Here is a 22,602-nt window from a genome sequence, read left to right on the forward strand (position 1 = left end):
ATTTCAAGGTTTACACAGTGACAAACAGAACACTACCCCGTCAACACAGTCACAGACAAACAAGGAACTAACAAAGACAGACAGAAAAACCAGAACTTAAACACACACAAGACTAATCAAAGAAACAAGAGACAGGTGAGGAGGGAGGAGAAAACACAGGGGCACAAGGTGAACACAATCGGGTAATCAGACAGGAGGGAACACAGACAGAAAGCAACAAGCAAGACAGGGGGTGAACACTTTTCAAAATAAAACCGGAAACCAAAGACAGAAAAAGACAAAACAAAACACAGACAGATCGTGACAGTTGTTGTATTTATGTCTTCATCGCAGCTGGTAAAGGAGGAGCTCATTGTCAGTGTACTGTACTGTATACTTCTACTGGATATCTTAAACTATAATTATATATTATGTAATAGATTTGATTGATAATGTGTTTTTTGTATTTTCTAAAATCGAAATCGGTATAGTTACTCAAGCTGTCAGATAAAGTAAAAAAAAAAGTGGAGTAAAAAAGTACAATACTGACTCTAAAATGTAGTGGAATCATAAAGTAGTGTAAAATGAAAACATTGAGGTAAATTAAAAAGGAATCAAAATTGTACAGTACTTGAGTAAATGTTATATATTTAATTCAACCACTTCTAATGTCTTTTATACCTCTAGCTGCTGTAGGTGCAACTGACTGGTCTGTAATTACAACACAATTGTCTGTTGTTCAGGGTCAGTTTATGCTGTGCTCCAGTTTTTCAGGCAAATTTATTATATCCTCAATATCAACTCATAATGTTAATCAAAGGCAATTTTGTATTTCTCAATGATGCATAATGTGGCTTCATTGTCCTCTGTCTTTTAATCCTAATCTCTTCTTTCTTGCCTCCATTAACTCCGCTTTATATTTTCTCCCCCGCTCTTTTGTTCTCCGCCTTCATTTTCTCCTCGCCTTTGTCTGGCGTCTCTGCCTCCTTCTTTGTATCCTATGCAAAACCCACATACGCTCGTATCACATCGCCTCATATCCCTCCTTCCATTGGACTCCTTCCGCTTGATTACACACAAACACACACACACGTCATGCAGCGCTGTAGGTGATTTCCTGGTTGAGGATAAGACCAAGGCTCTGCTGAAGTTTGATGGTACCATCACCTGGGTCCCTCCAGCCATTTTTAAGTCTTCCTGTCCCATGGACATCACCTACTTCCCCTTCGACTATCAGAACTGCTCCATGAAGTTCGGCTCCTGGACTTATGACAAAGCCAAGATTGACCTGGTGCTAATCGGGTCTAAGGTCAGTTTTTGTGATTGTCTTCCAAGTCTGGCGTTACGATCAACAATTTATATATTTCATTTTTTGCTTCATTCTGTCCTACCTCAAAGAAAAGCACTCTTACATTATTCTGTTAGATACTGCATGCATCAACCCTAGGGATCATATATTAGGTTTCATTAACGATTTGCACTACCTTTGAAAGCCTGTGAAAACAGTCAGATGTTTTCAGTCAACATGTTCTCATACCCAATTCAAACAACAACTTTGTCAGACCTTTTGTCATCATTTTTTTATGTACTGGGTAACCGTTTGGCATGAAACATATTACTACTTGGTTAGCTTAAAGGTGGGGTAGGTAAGTTTCAGAAACCAGCTCAAGTGCACTAAAATTTGAAAGTACACAGCCGAAAAGAATCCGCCCCTTCCTTCAGACTTCCTTACAGAGCACCTCCTCCAACACACATGAACGTGCACATGACGTCAGCAGACTGGTGAAAGTGGCCGCCTGTTGCTGGCGAGTCATTGAAGTACTGATGCAATGCACGCCCAATGAGGGCACGAGATACATTTGTGCGTGCACGAGATGGAAGGCTGACAGACAGGGCCGCAATCCAATCCGTTTAGCCGGCCCGGCTAAACGGATTGGATTTACTTTTTACAGTATTACGGCTTCCACAGATGACATTTTTTTATGGATTTTTTGTCAAAGCACTTCAGATATTCATTGCTATCGGGATGTTAAGAGCATTCCATGGAATATAACAAAAAGTGTATCTCGAGCCGGTTTCTGAAACTTACCTACCCCACCTTTAAGGTTAAAATAAATAACCTTCAGTTGTTACTAGTAGGCCTAGTTCTTGCTAAGTTAGTTTAGTCATAATTACTGTGAGGCAGCTCTGTGTCAAGAACTGATGCTAGAGGAAAGCATCTAGCATACTAGTTTAACAGGTGGGACCACTACACAAATCCCATGTTTAAAGTGTTGGGAGTAGTGATGTGAAGACTAAAACTTGTCTTACAGAGTCAGATCCTTTAAGTTTAAACACGTAAGTGCATTGCAAGGTTTTCTATCATGTTTCATGATTCATCTAATCCTTTCCTTTACTTTTCGTTATCATGCAAATACTGGAAATAAAAATACGCTCTGAGATTCTCAAAACAAAAAAGGCAACTTTTTGGTGTTACAGTTTTTACCACTTAAAACCTGTTAACCCCCGAGCCTGTTTTCCAGGTCTCAGGCTCGAAAATGACATTTCCAGAACAAATTACCATATCTTCCCTTCTAAAAGGGGAAAATGAATAATCTTTTTTCTCAAAGTAATGATAAACCTGTGAGTTGGATGTAGAAAAGTCAGAATCAATATAGATGTTTTTTATTTTAAAGAAAATTCAGATTGAACATAGTAAACAACTGTAAATTATAGTGTCCGTCCAAAAATTCTTTTTTACTTATAGTGAAAACTACCCTTGGATGATGGGTTAGTAGACTAAAAGCTTTAGGAATCCAAAGTACAACATATAATAAGTACCCTGTATCAAGATCGATGCAAAACAAGTGAAATGTGCCCTTTTTAGAGAGATTTAGCAACAAAAAAAACACTTCTGAGGTCATTTGGGTGGATTTGACCTATCTCTGGCCCCCCTTGGTCGATTTTGATGATTGACATCTCTTTCTAACTGTCAGAGCCAATGGAATCGAGGAAAAGTTCCACGTACACACACAGGTTACCAAATAAGGAGTGAGAGAGACGCGTAGAAAAACCGGAAGCTGCGCTAACCTCTGGTGGCTACCATTAGCAGCTAATTGTTATTCTCCAATTTTTGCATACAAATTTAATTATGGATTATCAATAATTTTTTCAAAGTGACAGACACATTGGATTAACGATTAACCTATGGATTAACCTTCAGCCGCGTTTTTTTCTCGTTTTAATGCCATTGAACACGACTTTTGATCAGAATAACAGCTAAGGTGAGCATATCTCCGTGTTTTGCTACCTAAAGCTACGTCGTGTGTTGTCTGTATTTGCTTCCCCTGTCACGAGTTCTGATCGCTCAGTGATGATCCTTATATTTCTATAATCTGTGGACTCTCATGATGTTAGCTAAGCTTGTTTGTGCAGATCCAATAAGTATATCGATCGGTATAGCTAGACATTAAGATTTTTTTGCTCAGGGCAGATTCAGAGGGTCAGCGTTAGTCTTGTGTAATTATTTTCTAAAAATGGTTCATATCATCAGTTAGCTGAGTTTCTTCCCGTTACATGGATATGAAACATTCATAGTTTATGAAATATTAAGAAGCCCTCAGACGCTGTTTCCTGCAGATGAAGCGTTTTTCCGCCCGGGGGCGGGGGGATGGGGTTCAACAGGTAGATGCAGTGTAAGCAAAACCCTATGGTCAAATTGAGTGGGAAAACGTAAAAAGTTGATACAAGCTGGGAGTGAGAATAGGTTGAGAATAAGATGAAAGTTGAATACAATTACACTGTAGTTTAAAGAGGCCCTATTATCTCTTTCCTGTAGTGTGTTATATAGGTTTTTGTTCATGTAAAGGATCTGCAAAGGCTAAAATCACAAATAACCCTCCAGAGGGAGTTTTTCTCCCACACGCCTGAAACAACTCAATTGGACTCCTTTGTTTGCTTCATAATGTTACATAATGACATCAATATGTAACACTAACGCTTCTATTGTATAGCACCCCAAAACGTTGTATGTGATTTGCTAGGGGGCGGGAAAATTCCGACACATCTTTAAGCGGTTGACCAGTCAAATCAGAGCCGGCCAGCTAACCAATCAGAGCAGGCTGGGCTCTGGTTTCAGACAGAGGGTGAAAAGAGGTGCTGCCGCAAAGGAAGTATGAGAAAGATAAAGACCTTTTTGAACATTTAATCATGTGATCATGTAACAGTAAAGGCTCAAAACACAAATATGAACCTAAACATTGCATAATATGTTGAACCATTTTTTGCCTACTTGGAGGGCTTCTTGTGGACAATATGTGGCTTCATTTGCATGTATGTCTTATTTCCCTCTTCACTTTCTATGTAACATTTCTGTAAGACCTGTAAACATCGCAAGACGGCCTTATTATCTGTAAACTACAGTGATCGCGCCCTCTTGCAGCGACTTACAGTCTGTGGGGTGCATGTGGACATGAAACCCAGGTGAAAGTCAGTTTGTTTTGCATATTCTCACAAATCCATATTCATAAGGATTAACCATACCATATGTATTGTATTGTTGATGGTGGCCTTTTCAAAATGGTAAGTTGACTCTGAATGTTGTTCGGATCATTTCATGAATTGATTTTAAGATCTCTATCCATCACTAAGGTGAACCTGAAAGATTTCTGGGAGAGTGGCGAGTGGGAAATCATTGACGCTCCTGGCTACAAGCATGATATCAAGTACAACTGCTGTGAGGAGATCTACCCAGACATCACCTACTCCTTCTACATCAGGCGCTTGCCACTCTTCTACACCATCAACCTCATCATCCCCTGCCTCCTCATCTCTTTCCTCACAGTGCTGGTTTTCTATCTCCCGTCCGACTGTGGTGAGAAGGTCACGCTCTGTATCTCCGTCCTGCTCTCCCTCACTGTGTTCCTGCTCGTTATCACCGAGACCATCCCCTCCACGTCGCTGGTCATCCCGCTCATTGGAGAGTACCTGCTCTTTACAATGATTTTTGTCACGCTCAGCATCGTCATCACCGTGTTCGTGTTGAACGTTCACTACCGCACGCCAATGACCCACACTATGCCGGATTGGGTGCGCTCGGTGTTTCTCAGAGTGCTACCGAGGATCATGCTGATGCGGAGACCGATTGACGAGGACAGCAAGACTGGGGGGTTGGACAGCAGTGGGGAGGCAGGAGGAGCTGGAGGGGGAGGAGGAGGCGGAGGAGGGAAAGGAGGGAAAGGAGGGAAGAAGAGGAAGAATAGCTTGCTGCAGGTAAGGCGTCCCCTTCCTAAATGTTTGATTCACTTGAACTCTATGCAACACCATGTTCATACTTTATTGGTTCTGTCGTCCAAATAATTGTACCTCAGAATCCAATGCGAGAGACCAATGTGTTTTATTATTATTTTATTTTTATTTTAACATTTGTGAGACAAATTTGATTTTGTTCCATTGGTGCCAAAAGATCACGCTAATTCCTAACGGGGCAAACAAAGAAAAGACAATATCATGAAGCTAGTGCTTAGCTACCTACAGCACAATCATTACTGTCCGATCCTCGTACTTTCTTTGTTTGGCCATCAGTACATTCCATTCCCGATTCCAAGCTGTTCTGCCAACACCTGACACACTCTTTATTTCTTCTGCATCTCTTTATACTTGACTTTGTTTGCCGTGAAGTGCTTTATGCTGGGCGACAAAGATATTATTTTCGATGATGACAACAATTCTTTATAGATTATTTAACATTCTAGTAATGTAGTCTAGACCGAGGCAATAGTTTTGGCCTTTTAGAGAACAATTTTCTAATTACATTTTGTATTAGCATTATCTTATAAAAAACAAAGGTTGAAAGAGTATTAAATCAGCTTTGCTACACCAAGTAGTCCTGACATTGCTCAATGCATGCACGGGTCAGTCGCACCAACCGGTCCCTTATGAGAGCTGAACCGCCCAACATGAAAATATTTGAGTAGTTCAACCACCCGTACCTAAACCAACGGCAGTCTTTATGGGTTGTAGTTGCCCAAGACTGAGGATTGTTTATACTGAACAAACAGTTGTGCATGGTGAGTGTGTGTATCAGTGTGTTTAAGAGAGAAATAGGAAGAGGAAAGGTGGAAAGGTGGAAAGTGACAAAAAATATAAAATAATCGTCTTGGTCTTTTTTCATTAACGATATTGATTTCAAGCACTTACACTACAGCGGGAAAAGTTGCAAGGGTAGGTAACTGAACATTTTCCTAAAGTTATAATCAAAACATATCTCTTGACAAAATATATTCGCCCATTTGGGAATCAGATTACCTTAAGCAACACACTGAGTGCCTCTAACGTTTGATAGCTTGCTTGTCAGACCATGCAATAGTCTTCCATCTTCAAATGCTCTTGTAAATCCCTTTGGGCAACTCATATCCTGTAAGTACTGGCAGGTAAATCCACTAAAAAACGTTTCTGTTCTGGTAAAGAATTTGGACACAGTCTGATCTAATAAAGACTTTATGATCATTGCTGAACTCTGAGGAAGCACTCTGAAAGAAACAAGTCTCTCCTTCATACACCTACTGCACAGATGTATCCCATGTATGTTTTATATGAAATGATCCTTTGAATGTTGACTGTGTGCCGAAGCAGATGTCCAACTCTTTATGCAAACTCTGGTTGTGATCCCTAGCAGGTCGGAGGAGGCTCCCTCAACTGCTTGGAGTTCGGGGACAGTAAGTTCTCGTCCGTGGACGGCTGCACTGGGAATAAATGCACTTGCCCCTGCCAGCATGGGAAGGAGACCCCAGATACACCAGACTTGGGGAAGATAACACGTCAGCTGAGTCCAACAAGCATCAGCACGGTGGTGGCCTTTTCTGTGCTGTCGCCTGAGGTCAAACAGGCCATCGAGAGCGTCAAGTACATCGCTGAGAACATGAGGAGTCGCAACAAGGCCAAAGAAGTGAGTCATTATTTTCTATCACTGTACAGAGTGTTGCTGGAATGAGTCCCTAAACCTGGGAATTAGTCAGCGTTTGTGCATTTCCAGTTTCCTGTTCTACAAGTCATTGGGTTATTTGGTTCATGACTGAAATAAGGACTTATGATGCTGATTCAGAGCAGGCGTGCAGAATAGAAGGAAGGATGCAGCAAAGAGCAAACTAATTAAAACCAAAAACAACGAAAACTGAATCATTTTGAACAATGGCGCATTTTACTAAAGTTTGATGACTTCAGACTGGAGTAAAAATCAAAACAGGCTGACTAATAATGCCAATTTAAATATTTAGTATGTCAGATAGCGCTCAGCTCTTCACAAAACGACTGAGGGCATCTTGGCAAAGATGGTGGTTCTCAGGAGACCATTAGACTGGGAAATAAAAGCTCCCTAAAAAACAGGGCATAGCATGGAAAATACCGTTGTCTGTTTGGGCACAATGCAGTTCCAATTGTTGATGACATTTATCTCATCGTAATATTGGATTACATTGCAGTGGCTGTGTCCTATCAATGCCATTGTTTTTATTTAAAATGCTTCAACAACATGACATTTGTATCAGACACAAGTACTGGCACAAGCAAAAAATAGGACTCAAGAGCACAACCAGGCAAAAAGGTTTAGTCAAGCGTTTAATCAAAAAAGGCAAACATAATACAGGCAAAGATCCAAAATGAACAGACTGGAAGCAACGAAAAAACAACCAACTAAGTTGGTGGAAAAAGACTATTACAGCAACAAAAAAACAACCAACTAAGTTGGTAAAAACGTGTAACAGCTAGGACTGTAGCTTACTTTTAGGAGAGTCTCTTGGAGCACTTCATGCAAGACAGACCAGACGAACTGACACTGACCAAGGCAACAGCACAGACTAAATACACAGGGGAGGAGTAATGATTAGGGACAGCTGAGGCGCATTGAGGCCAGGCAGGGGATTAACAGGGAAGGAAAACACACCAGGTGAGGGAGTGAGGCGATCAGCAGGACCCGGATGTGACCATTTGACCTGTGTTGCCAAAATACAATGACGATTGGCAATACATTAAAGTAACACAAGTAGAAAGGGGAACAACATTATTTAATATAATAAAAAAAGAGAGAACATTTGCACTAATTTTTCAAGTTAATCTTCTTAATAAACAAGTAGATTTTAGAAAGGATAATACGAGATATGTATTATCAAAATATAGTTGTTTTACCAGGGGAGCAAAAGTTGTGGAAGACATTCAGAGTCATGCTTTAACAATACCCTGCAGGCAACCTTTGTTTTTGAGGTATTAGTAACTCATACACGCTGACAAAGGGGAATGAAACAGGAAAAAAAACGTTCATGAAAGTCCAAAGCATGCACTGCAGGGCTTTTCTAGAATCCCGAAGGTCAGCTAGTCATGAATATTAAAAACAACTCAACAACACTCTGTGAACTCCTTAACTGCAGAGCCACGATCAGGGTCATCACTGCTGGTATAAAGTACAATGACAGAATTGTCTTCTAACTTAAGGATACCTCTCCTATTGGCTTTTTGCACAGATTAGTGTACAAGACAAATAAAATGCAAGAGGACGCCCCTCTGATTGATCTGATTAAACAGCATTGCCCCCAGCAAACATTTCAGGCCAGGTTCAATGTTGAGAATGCTCTCTAACATTAATGGTACAATGTGTTCCTGGATAAAAGAAAATCAAATAAACCATATTAATAATGGGGATAATGAATCCATTAAACTGTAAATATCAGCATTGAAAAGGAGATGTTTATAACTGTCTATACGTCCACTTACTATTTGTTGTAATTGGTTTCATTATTTATGATGGCACTAAAGATCAAAGACCAAATCACGAGCCTGCGAAACCTTAAAGGGGAATCCTGGTTTGATGCAACATAGCTCTTATTTTTTGGGGTTTGTACCATGACGATAATAACTAATATTGCATCAGGCAATACAGTAATAAGAATTCAACAAAAACAGATACATTGCCTTTTTCATGACAGACATGTTGACTGGTTGTAAAAGGAAAGACCAGGTGTAATTAATAACCCAAATAATTGCTCTCATTCAATAAATCCCAGTGATCCAGCATGCATATCAGGCAGAAGACATGTTGACAGAGGTGTTAATGATAGCATTGAGTGTGTCACAGTCAAATAAATGGCACTGTGACAGAGAGCCAGCAGGCACAATAACATGACTCTGATATTGAAACCACTAAATGGATTTTAGCTATCCCTAATTTGATTATTCACACCTTTCATGTCATAATATCTGCTGTAATAAGGGTCTATCAAGCAGATATTAGACAAAGCCTCACAATAGCCAAACATGTCTTTAGACAAAACATACATCACATTTTAGACATTTTCCTATAGATTATTATTGAAATCAGTTTTAAAGTTACGACAGTCTGGTTAAACTATTGGCTTGTTTACAACCTGTCTTATCTATGAACAAGAGAATAGACCATTCCCACATACAAAATAAATCTACTGTCATAGTTTAAATACTGAATAAAAATACACTGATACAGTAGATGCTACTCCACTTATTCAGCCCTAAAACAAATGACGGCCAACTGGTATATGGAGAAAGTTAACACTAGGGTGACATGTGACTGGATTTTAACATGCATTCACTATTATAGATCTTGATTTCATTTGTGAAACCTAAATGCTAAGTATTAAAATACAGCACCATTTCATTTATGAGGGGTTGTCTTTCATGATGCTGGCTACAAATGGTGTAATGGGAGCATGTGTAACTGTAAAGGTCTAAACTGTGGCGTGCAGCAAGGTAGATGTCTTGGACCACTACTGTTATCTATCTTTACAAATGATTTGCCATATGGTTTACATGAAGGAATTATACCACTATATGCACATGCTTCTACACTGTATTGGTAGCCAATACTAATGGAAATTAGATACTGAGTTAGTTGGTACATAACATCAGATCCAAATCCACTTTTCTGGGATCTAGTCATAAACGTATCTATGCCTATTCTGTGTCTCTAGGTAACGTATACAAAAGGAGGGTATGGTTAAATAACTGTGGGATAATAGGGGCACATGGCCCAAGGTCAAATTTGAACTCCGGTCCCCAACATGAAGACCAAGTGTACATGGGCCTCCAGCTCTACCAACTGACAAAGCCCTATTCTTGAAGTGTATCGAATTTAAAGTAACAAATGTGCTTATTATGCAGTCTCTTGTAAATACAACTTGACAATTGTGAGCTTTACCATTACCATACAGTTGTTGTGAGTTGTTATATTCAAGTGTTCCTATACTTTATATAAACCTACAGCTGCAAAGCAAACTCAGAAAGTGTGTTGATGCATAATGCATTTCTGCAAAAGAGAGCTGTAATGTCATTCTGTGCATTGCTGCGGATCCTAACCTGCACCATAAGTTCACAGTAGTCTAAGTTGGAACCAAATCATTTTAGATTTGAGAGCTCTGCCTCCTCTCTTTCCCTCTATTATAACTACAGTGGGTGAAATCTCCCAATGGGGGGAAGCAGCCCTTTGATATGCAAAACTTGTGGCTCGATCAGCTTTGTCAAAACGCCTGTCGTTTCTTCTGACACTGTGTTTTGAATGTGATTATCACAGAAATGCCCTGCTGTGTAAATAATGTATCAGATTTCTGTTCCTTCACAAGAAATCTTTAACTCTGATTTGTCTTTTCTTCTTTTCCCTTCTATCAACTGTTTCTTGTTATCCTTACCTCATCCCATCGACTTCCACCAACCTCCTACTCTGAGAGTTTGAATCAAGTGTTTCCTCGCACCTTTACTGTCCTGCTTTTTTAAAAACCCTCTCCTCACATTTCATATTTCATTTGTCACTGCCGACACTTTTATCTGTCTTCTCTCATCCGCTGTTTTGTCCCCTCACCTGCTCACAGGTGGAGGATGACTGGAAGTACGTCGCCATGGTGATCGATAGGATCTTCCTTTGGGTGTTTGTGACCGTATGTGTCCTGGGAACTGTGGGCCTCTTCCTCCAGCCGCTTTGTGGCTTTGTTTCATAACTTCTAAACTAACAGGGTTCACTGTCGCCCTGTGTCGAACAATCCTGAACTATTGACGAACTTTTAGTTCTCAGTTGACCAATCAGAAGACAGAGTCCTAAAGCACAAATTGGTGTGCAAGTTTTGCTTCTTGCCTTTTGCAAAAATATCGAAACAGTGACGTTGGGTTTACAGTTTTGGCACTGGCTGGTAAAGTGCGTAACAGAAACAAAGGTTCTAATTTTTATATATTTTAAGGCTGCTTTACCTTAACAATCATTATCATAAAAACCTTTAGAATACCTTATAAAGCCTTTGGATGAACTTCAAAGAAATCAAGGGGGTAATGTGTTCTACTAAGTGTGCCCTTTTAACAAAGTTGACCATTTTTAACAAGAAAATAAAACATTAAAAAAATATATCTAGTTCATTGATCACAGCTTTTAAATGTATCTCTGTAATCTGTAATGTTTTGCTAGGTGTGTCTGAATGTGTATGTTGTAGAGCCCAGAGATGATTAAACAGCAACAATAGGCAATTACTGTGATTTGGTTCTTGTTAGCAATGTGTACACACAGAAATGGTTTCTATTGCATAGAAAAAAGCGGTAATTTACTTTTGACTGATTCTTTATTTACTGCGTTTAAGCCTTGTAGTGTTGATTAAGCCAGCCAGGACTCCTGGAAATGACTTTCTCATACAACTAAAGTGTGTTGTCACTTACATTTGAAGGGGTACATATTTTGTCTCAGATTACTTTTGTTTTGGTATCACAGATACAATACTAATGAGTGAATGGACGGAGGACAGTGTGGATTGGTGGGTAATGTTCAGAAAGGGGTTTGAGTCCCGTGTCGTTGACATTTGAGGTCAAAAGTCCCCGCTGAGCTGACGGATGACTGTCATGCCCACTCCCGAGTCTGATCCATCACACTGCTGCTCACTGTCAAAGCCAATCGCATTCGCTGCCACCTTTGTGTCATTCACAATTAGAGCTCCGATTCCTGTTGCGCTTGGCAGCAGTTTTGACAAGTAAGGGGAGGCTGTTTTTTTTCCTACTGATTAGAAAACCATGTGTTCATAAATGTTCTTTCTGATTAATGTTCCACACGTTAATTGGTTGGCCTGGTCAAAATTGGATTAAATGCTTCTTGATTAGCTGTCCCTGAAATAGCATTTCATCTATTAATTCACAAGAAGATTCTATCAACCAATATTATGGCTATTTATTTAAGCTCTCTTTTTCTCTTGTCACTTTTGGATTACATTTACCATTACAAACCAATGCAAGAAACATGCATGACAGAAATTTAGATTGCTTTGACCACGGGAATATTATCGGTAGATCACAGCACTATAAATGTTCTGCTTCATTTCCTGAATTTCATTTATCCCCATTTGTATTGTTATATGATTAAGAAATGCACACCTCATGCTGAAGGGAGCAAACAGGTTTGTACAAGTGATACCTTTCTTTTGTCTTTGAAATAAAATCAATATTTGTTCAAATAAAGTTACAGTTTTACTGGCAGCAGTTAAATAAACTCAACTTGTGCATTTGAACAAACACTTTCATGTTCATGGGAGACATGGTTGTGCACATACATAAACACAGGACGTTTGCCATGATATTTCTTTTTTCCATTATGCATAAAACAGCCACAGTTGCGTCGTCTAATTAAAATCCAGACATGTTAGTGGTATTCAGAGTTTCAGACATCATTTCATTGTTGAGATCAAATGCATCATTTTGTATGACATTCCCACATAACCACATTTATCTCTCAGAGGTTCGTTCTTCCAGCTGTTGGTTTCATGTGAGTTTGTAATGAGTAAGGGAGGATTTTACTTTTGCACAAGATTTATATTTGATCAAATCAATCCTTGCCGACGTGTTGTGCTCATTGTGTGCTATCCTACAGTAAATGATACACGGTGTGTCTGTAACCACTTCCTCTGTTCACTCATTTACTACTAGCAAATTAACACAATAATGGTTCGGAGCTGCTCAACAGTCTTTTTAAAATGTTACCATTTTGGGACTGGCTAAAAGGGAGAAAAAAAATGCAATTATCTTTTTTCATGGAGAGCAACTATATAGTTCAGACATTTGGCACAATTAACACTAAATACAATGGTTGATTATAGTGATTACAGATGCAGATTGACACACTTTCAATTCAATTATCACTTCAGAGAAAGCACTCCAGCGCCTGCCCGTAAGGCTCCAGAACATGTCAAACCCAGTATTAACCAAACACAAATTCATTTGGACTCCTCATGTTCTTCCAGCTCTTCTTTCTGGGCATCTCTTTGGAGGACGTTATAGACCTCTTTATCTGCCTTGAAACCAGTTCATCCATCTTTTTGTGATTCTAAGGGTCATAATCTAACACATCCATCAGCTCCTGGATCAGCTCCAGCTCTTCTTGCAGCATGAGACCATTTTCTTTGTTCTGGATCATGGGTATTTTTGCTTGTGCACATTACTTCCAGGTCTGCTCTTTCTCAAAAGCATTGTTGAGGAACTCTAACTTTGGATTGTTTCTCTTTGGACTCTGTGTCCAGCCTGGTAGAGTAACCTTCTCCTCCTGGCAGTCAATGTGCCGCTCTTCATCCTGGAGGTGAGTCTTTAACACCTCGACCTGGGTATTTAGAGCCTTGTTTTATGTCCTGCTGTCCTTCAGCTGCCTGGCCCAGGTTTTGAAGCCTAAAGATGACCTGTTCAGCTTTAAAGTCATGGTTCAGTTGTTGTTTGTCTCTGATTCAAGTTTGTTGTCCCTATTCAAATTTCAAAGTGGTCGGTTAAACTGTAAATTTGTAATACTCACATTACTAATTCAGTGTAATACATTGATGGTGAATTAATTCTATTAGATGTGCCAATGTTCATTCATGATTATACTAATGGCAACCCTGTGTTGTACAACGACAATAAATCAACCTTAAACCTACTTGTAGCTCCAATAACATAACTAAAAAGTAAAAAGCGAACACACACATTGAAAACCCATCCTCCAACCCGACCATTACACACTCTATGAATGTCTCCTTGAATTCCTCCATTGAAGACATAAATCTCTAATGCAAAATAGCTGGGTATGAATCGTTATTCATGAGAGACATGGCGGCACGTGCAAACGCACAGACTTTGGAGGAGATCAGAGAGCCGTTTGACTCACTGGATAATCTCTTCTATGGTATGTTATGGTGCCATCAGAGCATGAAACACACGGCTGTAGCCCAGAGGCTGAGAGGCCTCAGTGCTAGGGAGCAGGGACAGCTAGCAGGGACAGCTAGCAGGGACATGAAGGCTGGTCTAGAAGAGGACACTCTGTACATGCCGTGTGTGACTAAATGCCACATTACATAACTAATTGTTGCCCAGTGGATATAGAGCTAATAAAACATCCGCATTTAAATGCTATCCCTGTTTTTATATTCTTCACCAAATATTTGAGGTATTTATTTGATATTGGCTGAACAGTAGTAACAGTAATATTGTCTAAATTTTGATAACAGTGTAGAACAAGACTGGTGAAGCAGTGTTTTCAGGACTTAGTGTTGCCCTGCTGTCTGTAATTATTAGTAAGTGAATGGGTTTATTTGTTTCCCCGGTGTTCAGCGTAAATGTGTATGATGGATTAAGAACTGTCAGAGTGTCTAGTCCACTACGCAGTACAAATTACATACAGAATAATTTGAAACTCAATGCTTTTACAATAACAAACGAAACAACAGAGCAGCCTCTCTAAAATACGCATAATGAACAAATATTCTGCATGCTAAATGTGTCTGATGACTCATAGAGTCACAAGGGAGAGGAATGACTTCATATGAGGTGATAAAGGCAAAAAGCGCAATATCCTGAACCGCCCCCTGAAGCTTGCAATCATGCAAACATTGTGTGTGTGTGTGTGTGTGTGGTGTGTGTGTGTGTGTGTGTGTGGTGTGTGTGTGTGTGTGTGTGTGTGTGTGTGTGTGTGTGTGTGTGTGTGGTGTGGTGTGTGTGTGTGTGTGTGTGTGTGTGTGTGTGTGTGTGTGTGTGTGTGTGTGTGTGTGTGTGTGTGTGTGTGTGTGAGAGAGGGAGAGAGAGATATATATAAATACAATGATTTGTTGTTCCTTCAATGGTCTTACTTTGACAACACATTCTGTTTGATTTGTCATTGCAATCAAACTAATTGAAATTACATTTAAGAAAGAGAGGGGGGTTGTAAGACAACATTTTAATAAAGGGAAGCAGAAAACACTATGTATATACTATGTAAAAATACAGGAATAAAAACAACATGAGCAGGACATTTCATTTGATTTATATTATGTAAATGCACAGGTTCGGTGAAGCCTGTTCTGAATGTGTTGTATAAGTCTCACAAACCTGTATTAACCATAATTCTAATATTTAAAAAACGTATAATGTTCAATTTCAGCTTCATATATGTATTTTGTGCTTCTACTGTGACATGTTTACATGGTTTAATGTTCAAAAAGGTCTTTATTTTTCTTATACTGCCATTTACATGCACACAAACTTATATAACACACTACAGGAAAGGAACACCCCAAAAAGCATAATTAGGGCCTCTTTTGGAAATAGAGCTGAGTTACTCTACTGAGAAATATACATATTAGCTTTTAGTCCAAAAACCAACAATAACTTAAGTGAAAATAAAAACTAGACGCAGACTATTTCAAACGATATGACATTGATGACGTTCTTGGGTTCTGACAGCTGATGGAAAATAACAAAATATACTCTGATATAAATAAGTCATTTACTTTGTTTACAATTGTGAAGTCACACCCTGAACATGAAACAGAATGTGTGTAAATGGCAACCCAACCCCCCAGCCCCGCCACACACACCGAATACGATGACTTACTCTATTACTACACTTAAATCCAGAAGAAGCTTCGAGAGGTGAAAAACATAAATGGAGCAGCGTACAACAGCAGAGTGCCGTGTTCAAAAGAAGGCTCTTAGTAAGGGAGATACAATTAAATTGGGATGTCAAACAGATCTTGAATATCATTGTAAGGGGTGATTCATGTTCTATTTTCCATAGGATTTGCAAAACTGAACAAAGCTCAATCCTAATAGGAAATATTATCATATGTAATACAAATTTACATCTCAGTCCCTTTTTGCAAATTGCATATTCAATCATGTCACATGACTCTATGAAAAGCCAAGTTGGTTCAGTGTGACTGGTTTAATATTTTTATACAGTACTTAATTAGTTTTCATGCTGCTGAGGATTTATGATGAAATGTATATTTGATGAAGAGCACAGTTTGCACAGGGTGAATAAGAAGGCACATCTGACAAAATGAATGAGAGGGGTGATGACAATGTTACAAATTGTGTTAAACGTCCTAATTTTAGCATTGCAATAAAACAAGTGCACAGATATATGAGACCAAATTGTGTTATCTAAAGCTCTAATGCTCTCGGAGAGATTGTTCATGCTGATATAGTGGATGACAGAGAGTGCAAAACAGCTGAGCATCAGTTTCAAATACATTTTTGAACGGTTGGTTTCATTATGTAAACACTTGAGTAAAATGGTGTTAGGAGTTACGAGGGTGCCAGAAATACACTGCTCGATCCACTTGAGAACAAACACAGTTCATCAATTGCTCTCAATTTGTAAAGTTATTAGTATCATAAACAAACACACCCATATACCAACACAAACAACATCATGCAGACAATATATACATATTCAAACCTCACTTTTGTACATCTTTTTGAATCCTGTGTTGCTGATAACACATATTATTAATTTTACCAATTTTTTTAAACCAATTGGAAAGAAAGCTATTAAATCCCACAGTGGAAAACCCAAGGAGTAAATTATCTTTCTGATGCAAAAACAGCAACGTCTTGATGTCCTTCCAAAACTTGAAATACACATACAACTTGCCTGGCTCTTCTTTTTTCACATATATTACAACTACGGACTGACATGCGCACATTTATGAAGCACCTTGGAATAATCCTCCACCAACACACCCTAAGGGAGTAGGGGAGAGTGGGTAAGATGAGCCAGTGGGAGAGTTGACCCACCCCTTTTATTGAGTTAACTGTGCACATTTGTTGTCATGTGACCAAACATTCAGGAAGCAACCATCATTTATATTTAGCTGTGATGGAGATAAGCACATGGTAAAGTGGTAAATATGTTTTTGTTTACAATAAACTGCTTATCAAAGTACATGTCAGGTATAATCACTGTTGTTTCAAAGTACATTTTTCCTAGGTCTAAAAATATGTATCATACATGTTACTTATTTAGCAATGTGTAAAACCATGTAAATCATTTAGCTAGAAATTAGCATGAACGACTTAGCTCAACAGTGTTAAAAAAAAATGATGCTCATGTCTAAAGTTGAAGAAGTCGATTGGTCAATTTACCCCCAGGTAGCTCAATTTACCCCATGACTCGGATCAACTTACCCCTTAGAAGACATTTTTTTGTGAGAAGTCATATTTTCATGGCCTTTTGTGATAGATGCATTATTTTCACTTTGCTTTACAGAAGATATCCTGAAGTAAAGGTTGATGTTGTCATTTGACTTCTATCTCATTATTCCATGCCTAGAGGACAACTTAAGTACAAATTGGCTCATTTTACCCCACTCTCCCCTACCTGGGTCCAACTCAAAGTGAAGGAGTTGCAAGCTGATTGGTCGATGCTGAGCGAAGTGCACATGCTGGAGTGTATGGTTTAACCAAGGCCTGGATGGGAAGGGCCTGATCCATTGACAGCACGGTAGGTACCAGTCAGGGAGTGGAGGAGCATCGTAGTGTGGGAGAACTTGGTGAGGTTGAAGACGTATTCTAGATGGATATATAAAAAGATGCAACTTGTGTATATTAACATTTTGGCAGCCTGTAACACAGATTAAAAAAGCTATACACAGGCTACTGATTGGATTAGAATATGGATGTAAGGTTTTAGCGTTAAAGTTCTTTTAGTTTATTGTTTTGTGTTTATTATTGTGGCCTTGCATTTTATTTTGTTATTGACTCTACCCTCTCTTTTCAGGTGTCTACACTTCCTGTCGTTGTGTGTCACCTGCCAGCTTGTGTGTCTCATGTGTTCATCATCACCAGCCCCGCCCCTGATTGTTTTCACCTGTGCCCCATTAACCGTTGTGTGTATTTATAGCCTTGCTCTCCTTTTGTCGGTTCGTCTTGTCTCCACGTCGAGTCCATGTCGGTAAACATTAGTGATCTGTTGAGCAACCTAGTAGAACCTAGAGATCTTGTGAGAATCCTAGTAGAACCTAGTAACCTAGTTGAACCTAGAGATCTTGTGAGAAAGAATCCTAGTAGAACCTAGTGATCTTTTGTTTTTGAAAAGTCTTTTATTAATAAAAGGTATTTTTGGAAGTCAACCGAATCGTGCATCTGAGTTCTTGTGAGTCCTTCATGTCAGAACGAACCGACCTTACAAGATGGACTCAGCCGATTCCACCACGTTAAAGACGGCCTTGCAGGCACAAGGAACACTCCTTCATCAACATGAGGGACAGCTGACAGCAATAAATCAAGGGGTCCAGGATTTAAATGCCCGTCAGCACAACTTCCAGTCAATAGTGTCAACGGAGATAAATCACCTGGCTGAGTAAAAATGTGCGACATACACCTCGAGGCTTACCCTGCTGTTCCTGCGGCGGAGGTCGGGTTTGCTGATATCCCAGTTCAAGTACCCATGCCATCCTCTACACTCCGCCTCGCTTCGCCAGAGAAGTTCTCCGGGGATTCTGGAAACTGTCGTCGATTTCAAACACCAGCCCGCAGCATTTCCCACAGATCAAGCTAAGGTTGCTTTCATAGTGTCTCACTTGACGGGTAGAGCGGGAGCCTGGGCAACAGCAGAATGGGCGCGAGACTCGCCTGTTTGCCAGTCTTTAAGGCTATTCATGGATACTATGAACAATATTTTTGACCAGACATCACCCGGGAGAGAGTCAGCGAGAGCCCTGGTGAACATCAAACAACGGCAGAGGAGAGTGGTGGATTACGCTATCGAATTCCGGACCCTGGCAACGGAGAGTGGGTGGAACTCAGCGGCTCTTTTTTATGCGTTTCTGCATGGATTAGCGGATCCCATAAAGGATCAGTTAGCTCCATTAGAGCTGCCTGAAGATTTGGACTCTCTCATCGCCATGGCTATCCGGGTGGACCAACGCCTAGCAGAGAGACGCCGGGAGAAAGGAGAGAATGCAGGATCCACTCCACTGTTCAGACGGGAGTTACCGAGGCAGCACTACGCTTGGCAGAGAAATACCCGGACATCGTCTCCAGAACGACCAGCGCCCCCTGCCGCCGCGGAGGAACAGATGCAGATCGGAAGAGCCAAACTCACCCTGGAGGAGCGTCAGCGCCGTCTACGGGAGAGGCGGTGCTTCTACTGCGGTCAGCAGGGTCATGTTCTGGCAGCCTGTTCGGCAAAAGATCAGGCTCATCAGCAGGAAGAGGGACGCTGGTGAGCCGAGTGACTTCTTTCGACCCTCCCTCGAGAAAATTGATTCAGGTACAAATGAAACTTAATGATAAAACTGTGACTCAGGATGCATTAATTGATTCAGGGGCTGATGAGAGCTTGTTAGACTGGGAGCTGGCTAAAAGTTTGAACTTAAACATTGTCCTTTTAGATCAGCCATTAGAGGCTAGTGCTTTGGACGGCCGCCTTTTATGTACAGTTACTCATCGCACTGAGCCCATAGTTATTGTCATAGATCAGGAGCACCGTGAGCATATTAGTTTTCATTTATTTAACTCTGCGCAACATCCTCTCATTTTGGGTTACACTTGGCTTGTTAAACATATTGATATGATTGCCCCATAGACCTTCTCTCGGGCTCTACTATCCCCAAAGGACGGTTGTACTCTCTCTCTGGTCCAGAAAGGAGGCCATGGAAGAGTATATCGGATCATCACTCAAAGCTGGCTTGATTCGGCCATCATCATCCCCAGCAGCAGCAGGTTTCTTTTCTGTGGGGAAAAAGGACGGTTCATTAAGGCCCTGTATTGATTACAGTCCACTAAATCAGATCACGATAAAGAACAGATATCCCCTTCCACTCATCTCTACTGCGTTTGAACTATTACAAGGAGCTAAGTTGTTCACCAAGTTGGACTTAAGGAATGCTTATCACCTACTGCGCATCAGGGAGGGGGATGAGTGGAAAACAGGGTTCAATACACCTACAGGACATTACGAATATTTGGTTATGCCTTTTGGACTTTGTAATGCACCTGCTGTTTTCCAAGCCCTCATTAATGATGTGTTAAGAGATTTCTTGAATATATTCTGTTTTGTGTATCTTGATGATATTCTCATCTTTTCTCCTGATGAGAAAACCCATGTTAACCATGTTCACCTTATTCTTGAGAGACTCCTTGAGAACAATTTGTTTGTAAAAGCCGAAAAATTTGAGTTTCATGTGAACTCTGTGGCATTTTTGGGCTTTGTGATTTCCCCAAACAAAATGGAAATGGACCCAGCAAAGGTCAGCGACGTGGCTAATTGGGGTTTGCTAACTTTTACAGACGTTTCATATGAAATTTCAGTGCCATTGCCTCTCCTCTCCATGCCCTTACCTCTCCCCATGTTCAGTTTGTGTGGACTTCACAGGCAGAGGACTCTTTCCAGAAACTGAAGAAAAGGTTCACAACAGCTCCCATCCTGACTGTACCTGATACCAGCCGACAGTTTGTGGTAGAGGTAGACGCCTCCAACAACGGCGTTGGGGCTATATTGTCCCAGAGGTCAGCGGCGGACAACAAGCTTCATCCTTGTGCCTATCTCTCCCGAAAACTGTCATCTGCTGAGAGGAATTATGACGTGGGAAATCGGGAACTGTTGGCTGTGAAGATTGCTTTGGAGGAGTGGTGGCACTGGTTGGAGGGAGCGGAGCAGGATTTCCTAGTCTGGACGGATCACAAAAACCTGCAATACATCAGGAAGGTCAAACGTTTGAACTCTAGACAGGCCAGATGGGCTCTATTCTTTAATAGATTTAGTTTCACTCTGTCATATCGACCTGGTTCACAGAACGGAAAGCCTGATGCACTCTCCAGAATGTATGATCCTGAGCCAGTCCCCAAGAGTCCAGAAACCATTCTGCGGCCAGACCGAGTGATAGGGAGTATGACCTGGCCCATTGAAGTCAAGGTCAAACAGGAAAACAGCGGGAATCCTGTCCCAAGAAGGTGTCCTCAGAATCACTTGTTTGTGCCGGAGCAACTTCGATCTCAAGTGATTCATTGGGCCCATACGTCTGTACTTACCTGTCATCCAGGAAATAAGAGGACCCTCTTCATGGTGAAACACAGATTCTGGTGGCCAGCTATGTGGAAGGATGTTGCAGAATATGTGGCAGCGTGCCCTGTGTGTGTTAGGAACAAAACTTCTCGTCAAGCTGCGGCAGGTCTTCTCCAATCTCTGCTCATTCCCAACAGACCATGGTCTCACATTGCATTGGACTTTGTGACAGGATTGCCAACATCGGCAGGTAATACCACAATACTCACTGTGATTGATCAGTTTTCTAAAATGGTACACTTTATCGCCATGTCCAAGTTACCTACCGCCAGAGAAACAGCAGAGGCCATGTTGTCCCATGTGTTCAGGATCCATGGTTTTCCCAGTGATGTTGTTTCAGACCGAGGCCCACAATTCGTGTCACGTTTTTGGAAGGAGTTTTGTCACCTAATCCAAGCCACTGTTAGCCTGACCTCCGGATACCACCCACAGTCGAATGGACAAGCGGAGAGGATGAATCAGGATTTGGAGACCTGTCTGAGATGCCTGGTGTCCGAGAAGCCTACCACCTGGAGTAAAAGTCTGATTTGGGTTGAGTATGCGCACAAAACACGTTACCCACATCAGCCACCGGTATCTCACCGTTTCAATGTGTCCATGGATACCAACCTCCATTGTTTCCGGAGCTCGAGAAGGAGGTCACCGTAGCATCAGCCCATGCTCTGGTTCGCCGCTGCCGTCGGGTCTGGGCGGGAGTTCGCCATATGTTGCAGAGGAGTGCTATTCGCATGAAGGGATTGGCCGACTGGAAACGACGTCCGTCTCCTAAGTACCAGGCCGGACAACGAGTGTGGTTATCTACCAAGGATCTTCCTCTCCATGTCGCCTCCAGGAAGCTGGCTCCCCGGTTCGTTGGTCCTTTTCCCATAGCCAAAGTGGTTAACCCTGTTGCTGTCCGTTTATGTCTCCCAAAGTCCATTAAGGTCCACCCGACGTTTCATGTCAGCAAGCTGAAACCGGTTAAAGAGAGCAGACTGGTCCCTGCCTCCACGCCCGCTCTACCTCCCCGGATCGTCGACGGAGGTCAAGTGTACACTGTGGATAAAATACTGTCTGAAAGGAAGAGGGGCAGAGGTAGACAGTTCCTGGTCGACTGGGTAGGGTATGGATTAGAGGAGAGGTGCTGGATCCCAGGCAGCTTCATTGTGGACAAGACTTTAATATCGGACTTTGACAGACAACAATCTCAGGCTTCAGGGACGTCTGGAGCCGTCTGTAAGAGGGGGGGTACTGTAAGGTTTCAGTGTTAGAGTTCTTTTAGTTTATTGTTTTGTGTTTATTATTGTGGCCTTGCATTTTATTTTGTTATT

General features: G+C 41.0%; 1 protein-coding gene across 2 annotated transcripts in view; it reads left to right on the forward strand.

The window, feature by feature from the left end:
- Positions 1–12,458, forward strand: part of chrna6 (cholinergic receptor, nicotinic, alpha 6) — a 35,351-nt gene extending 22,893 nt beyond the window's left edge. For both annotated transcript variants that reach the window (XM_034202488.1, XM_034202487.1), the window contains 4 exons: positions 1,081–1,288; positions 4,609–5,229; positions 6,632–6,904; positions 10,845–12,458. In XM_034202488.1, coding sequence (XP_034058379.1) covers positions 1,081–1,288; positions 4,609–5,229; positions 6,632–6,904; positions 10,845–10,970 — 1,228 coding nt within the window. In that variant the 3' untranslated portion in view covers positions 10,971–12,458. The remainder of the gene's footprint in view (positions 1–1,080; positions 1,289–4,608; positions 5,230–6,631; positions 6,905–10,844) is intronic.
- The last annotated feature ends 10,144 nt before the right edge of the window (positions 12,459–22,602 follow it).

Source organism: Gymnodraco acuticeps, unplaced genomic scaffold, assembly GCF_902827175.1.
Source record: "Gymnodraco acuticeps unplaced genomic scaffold, fGymAcu1.1, whole genome shotgun sequence".
NCBI classification, from domain to species: Eukaryota; Metazoa; Chordata; class Actinopteri; order Perciformes; family Bathydraconidae; genus Gymnodraco; species Gymnodraco acuticeps.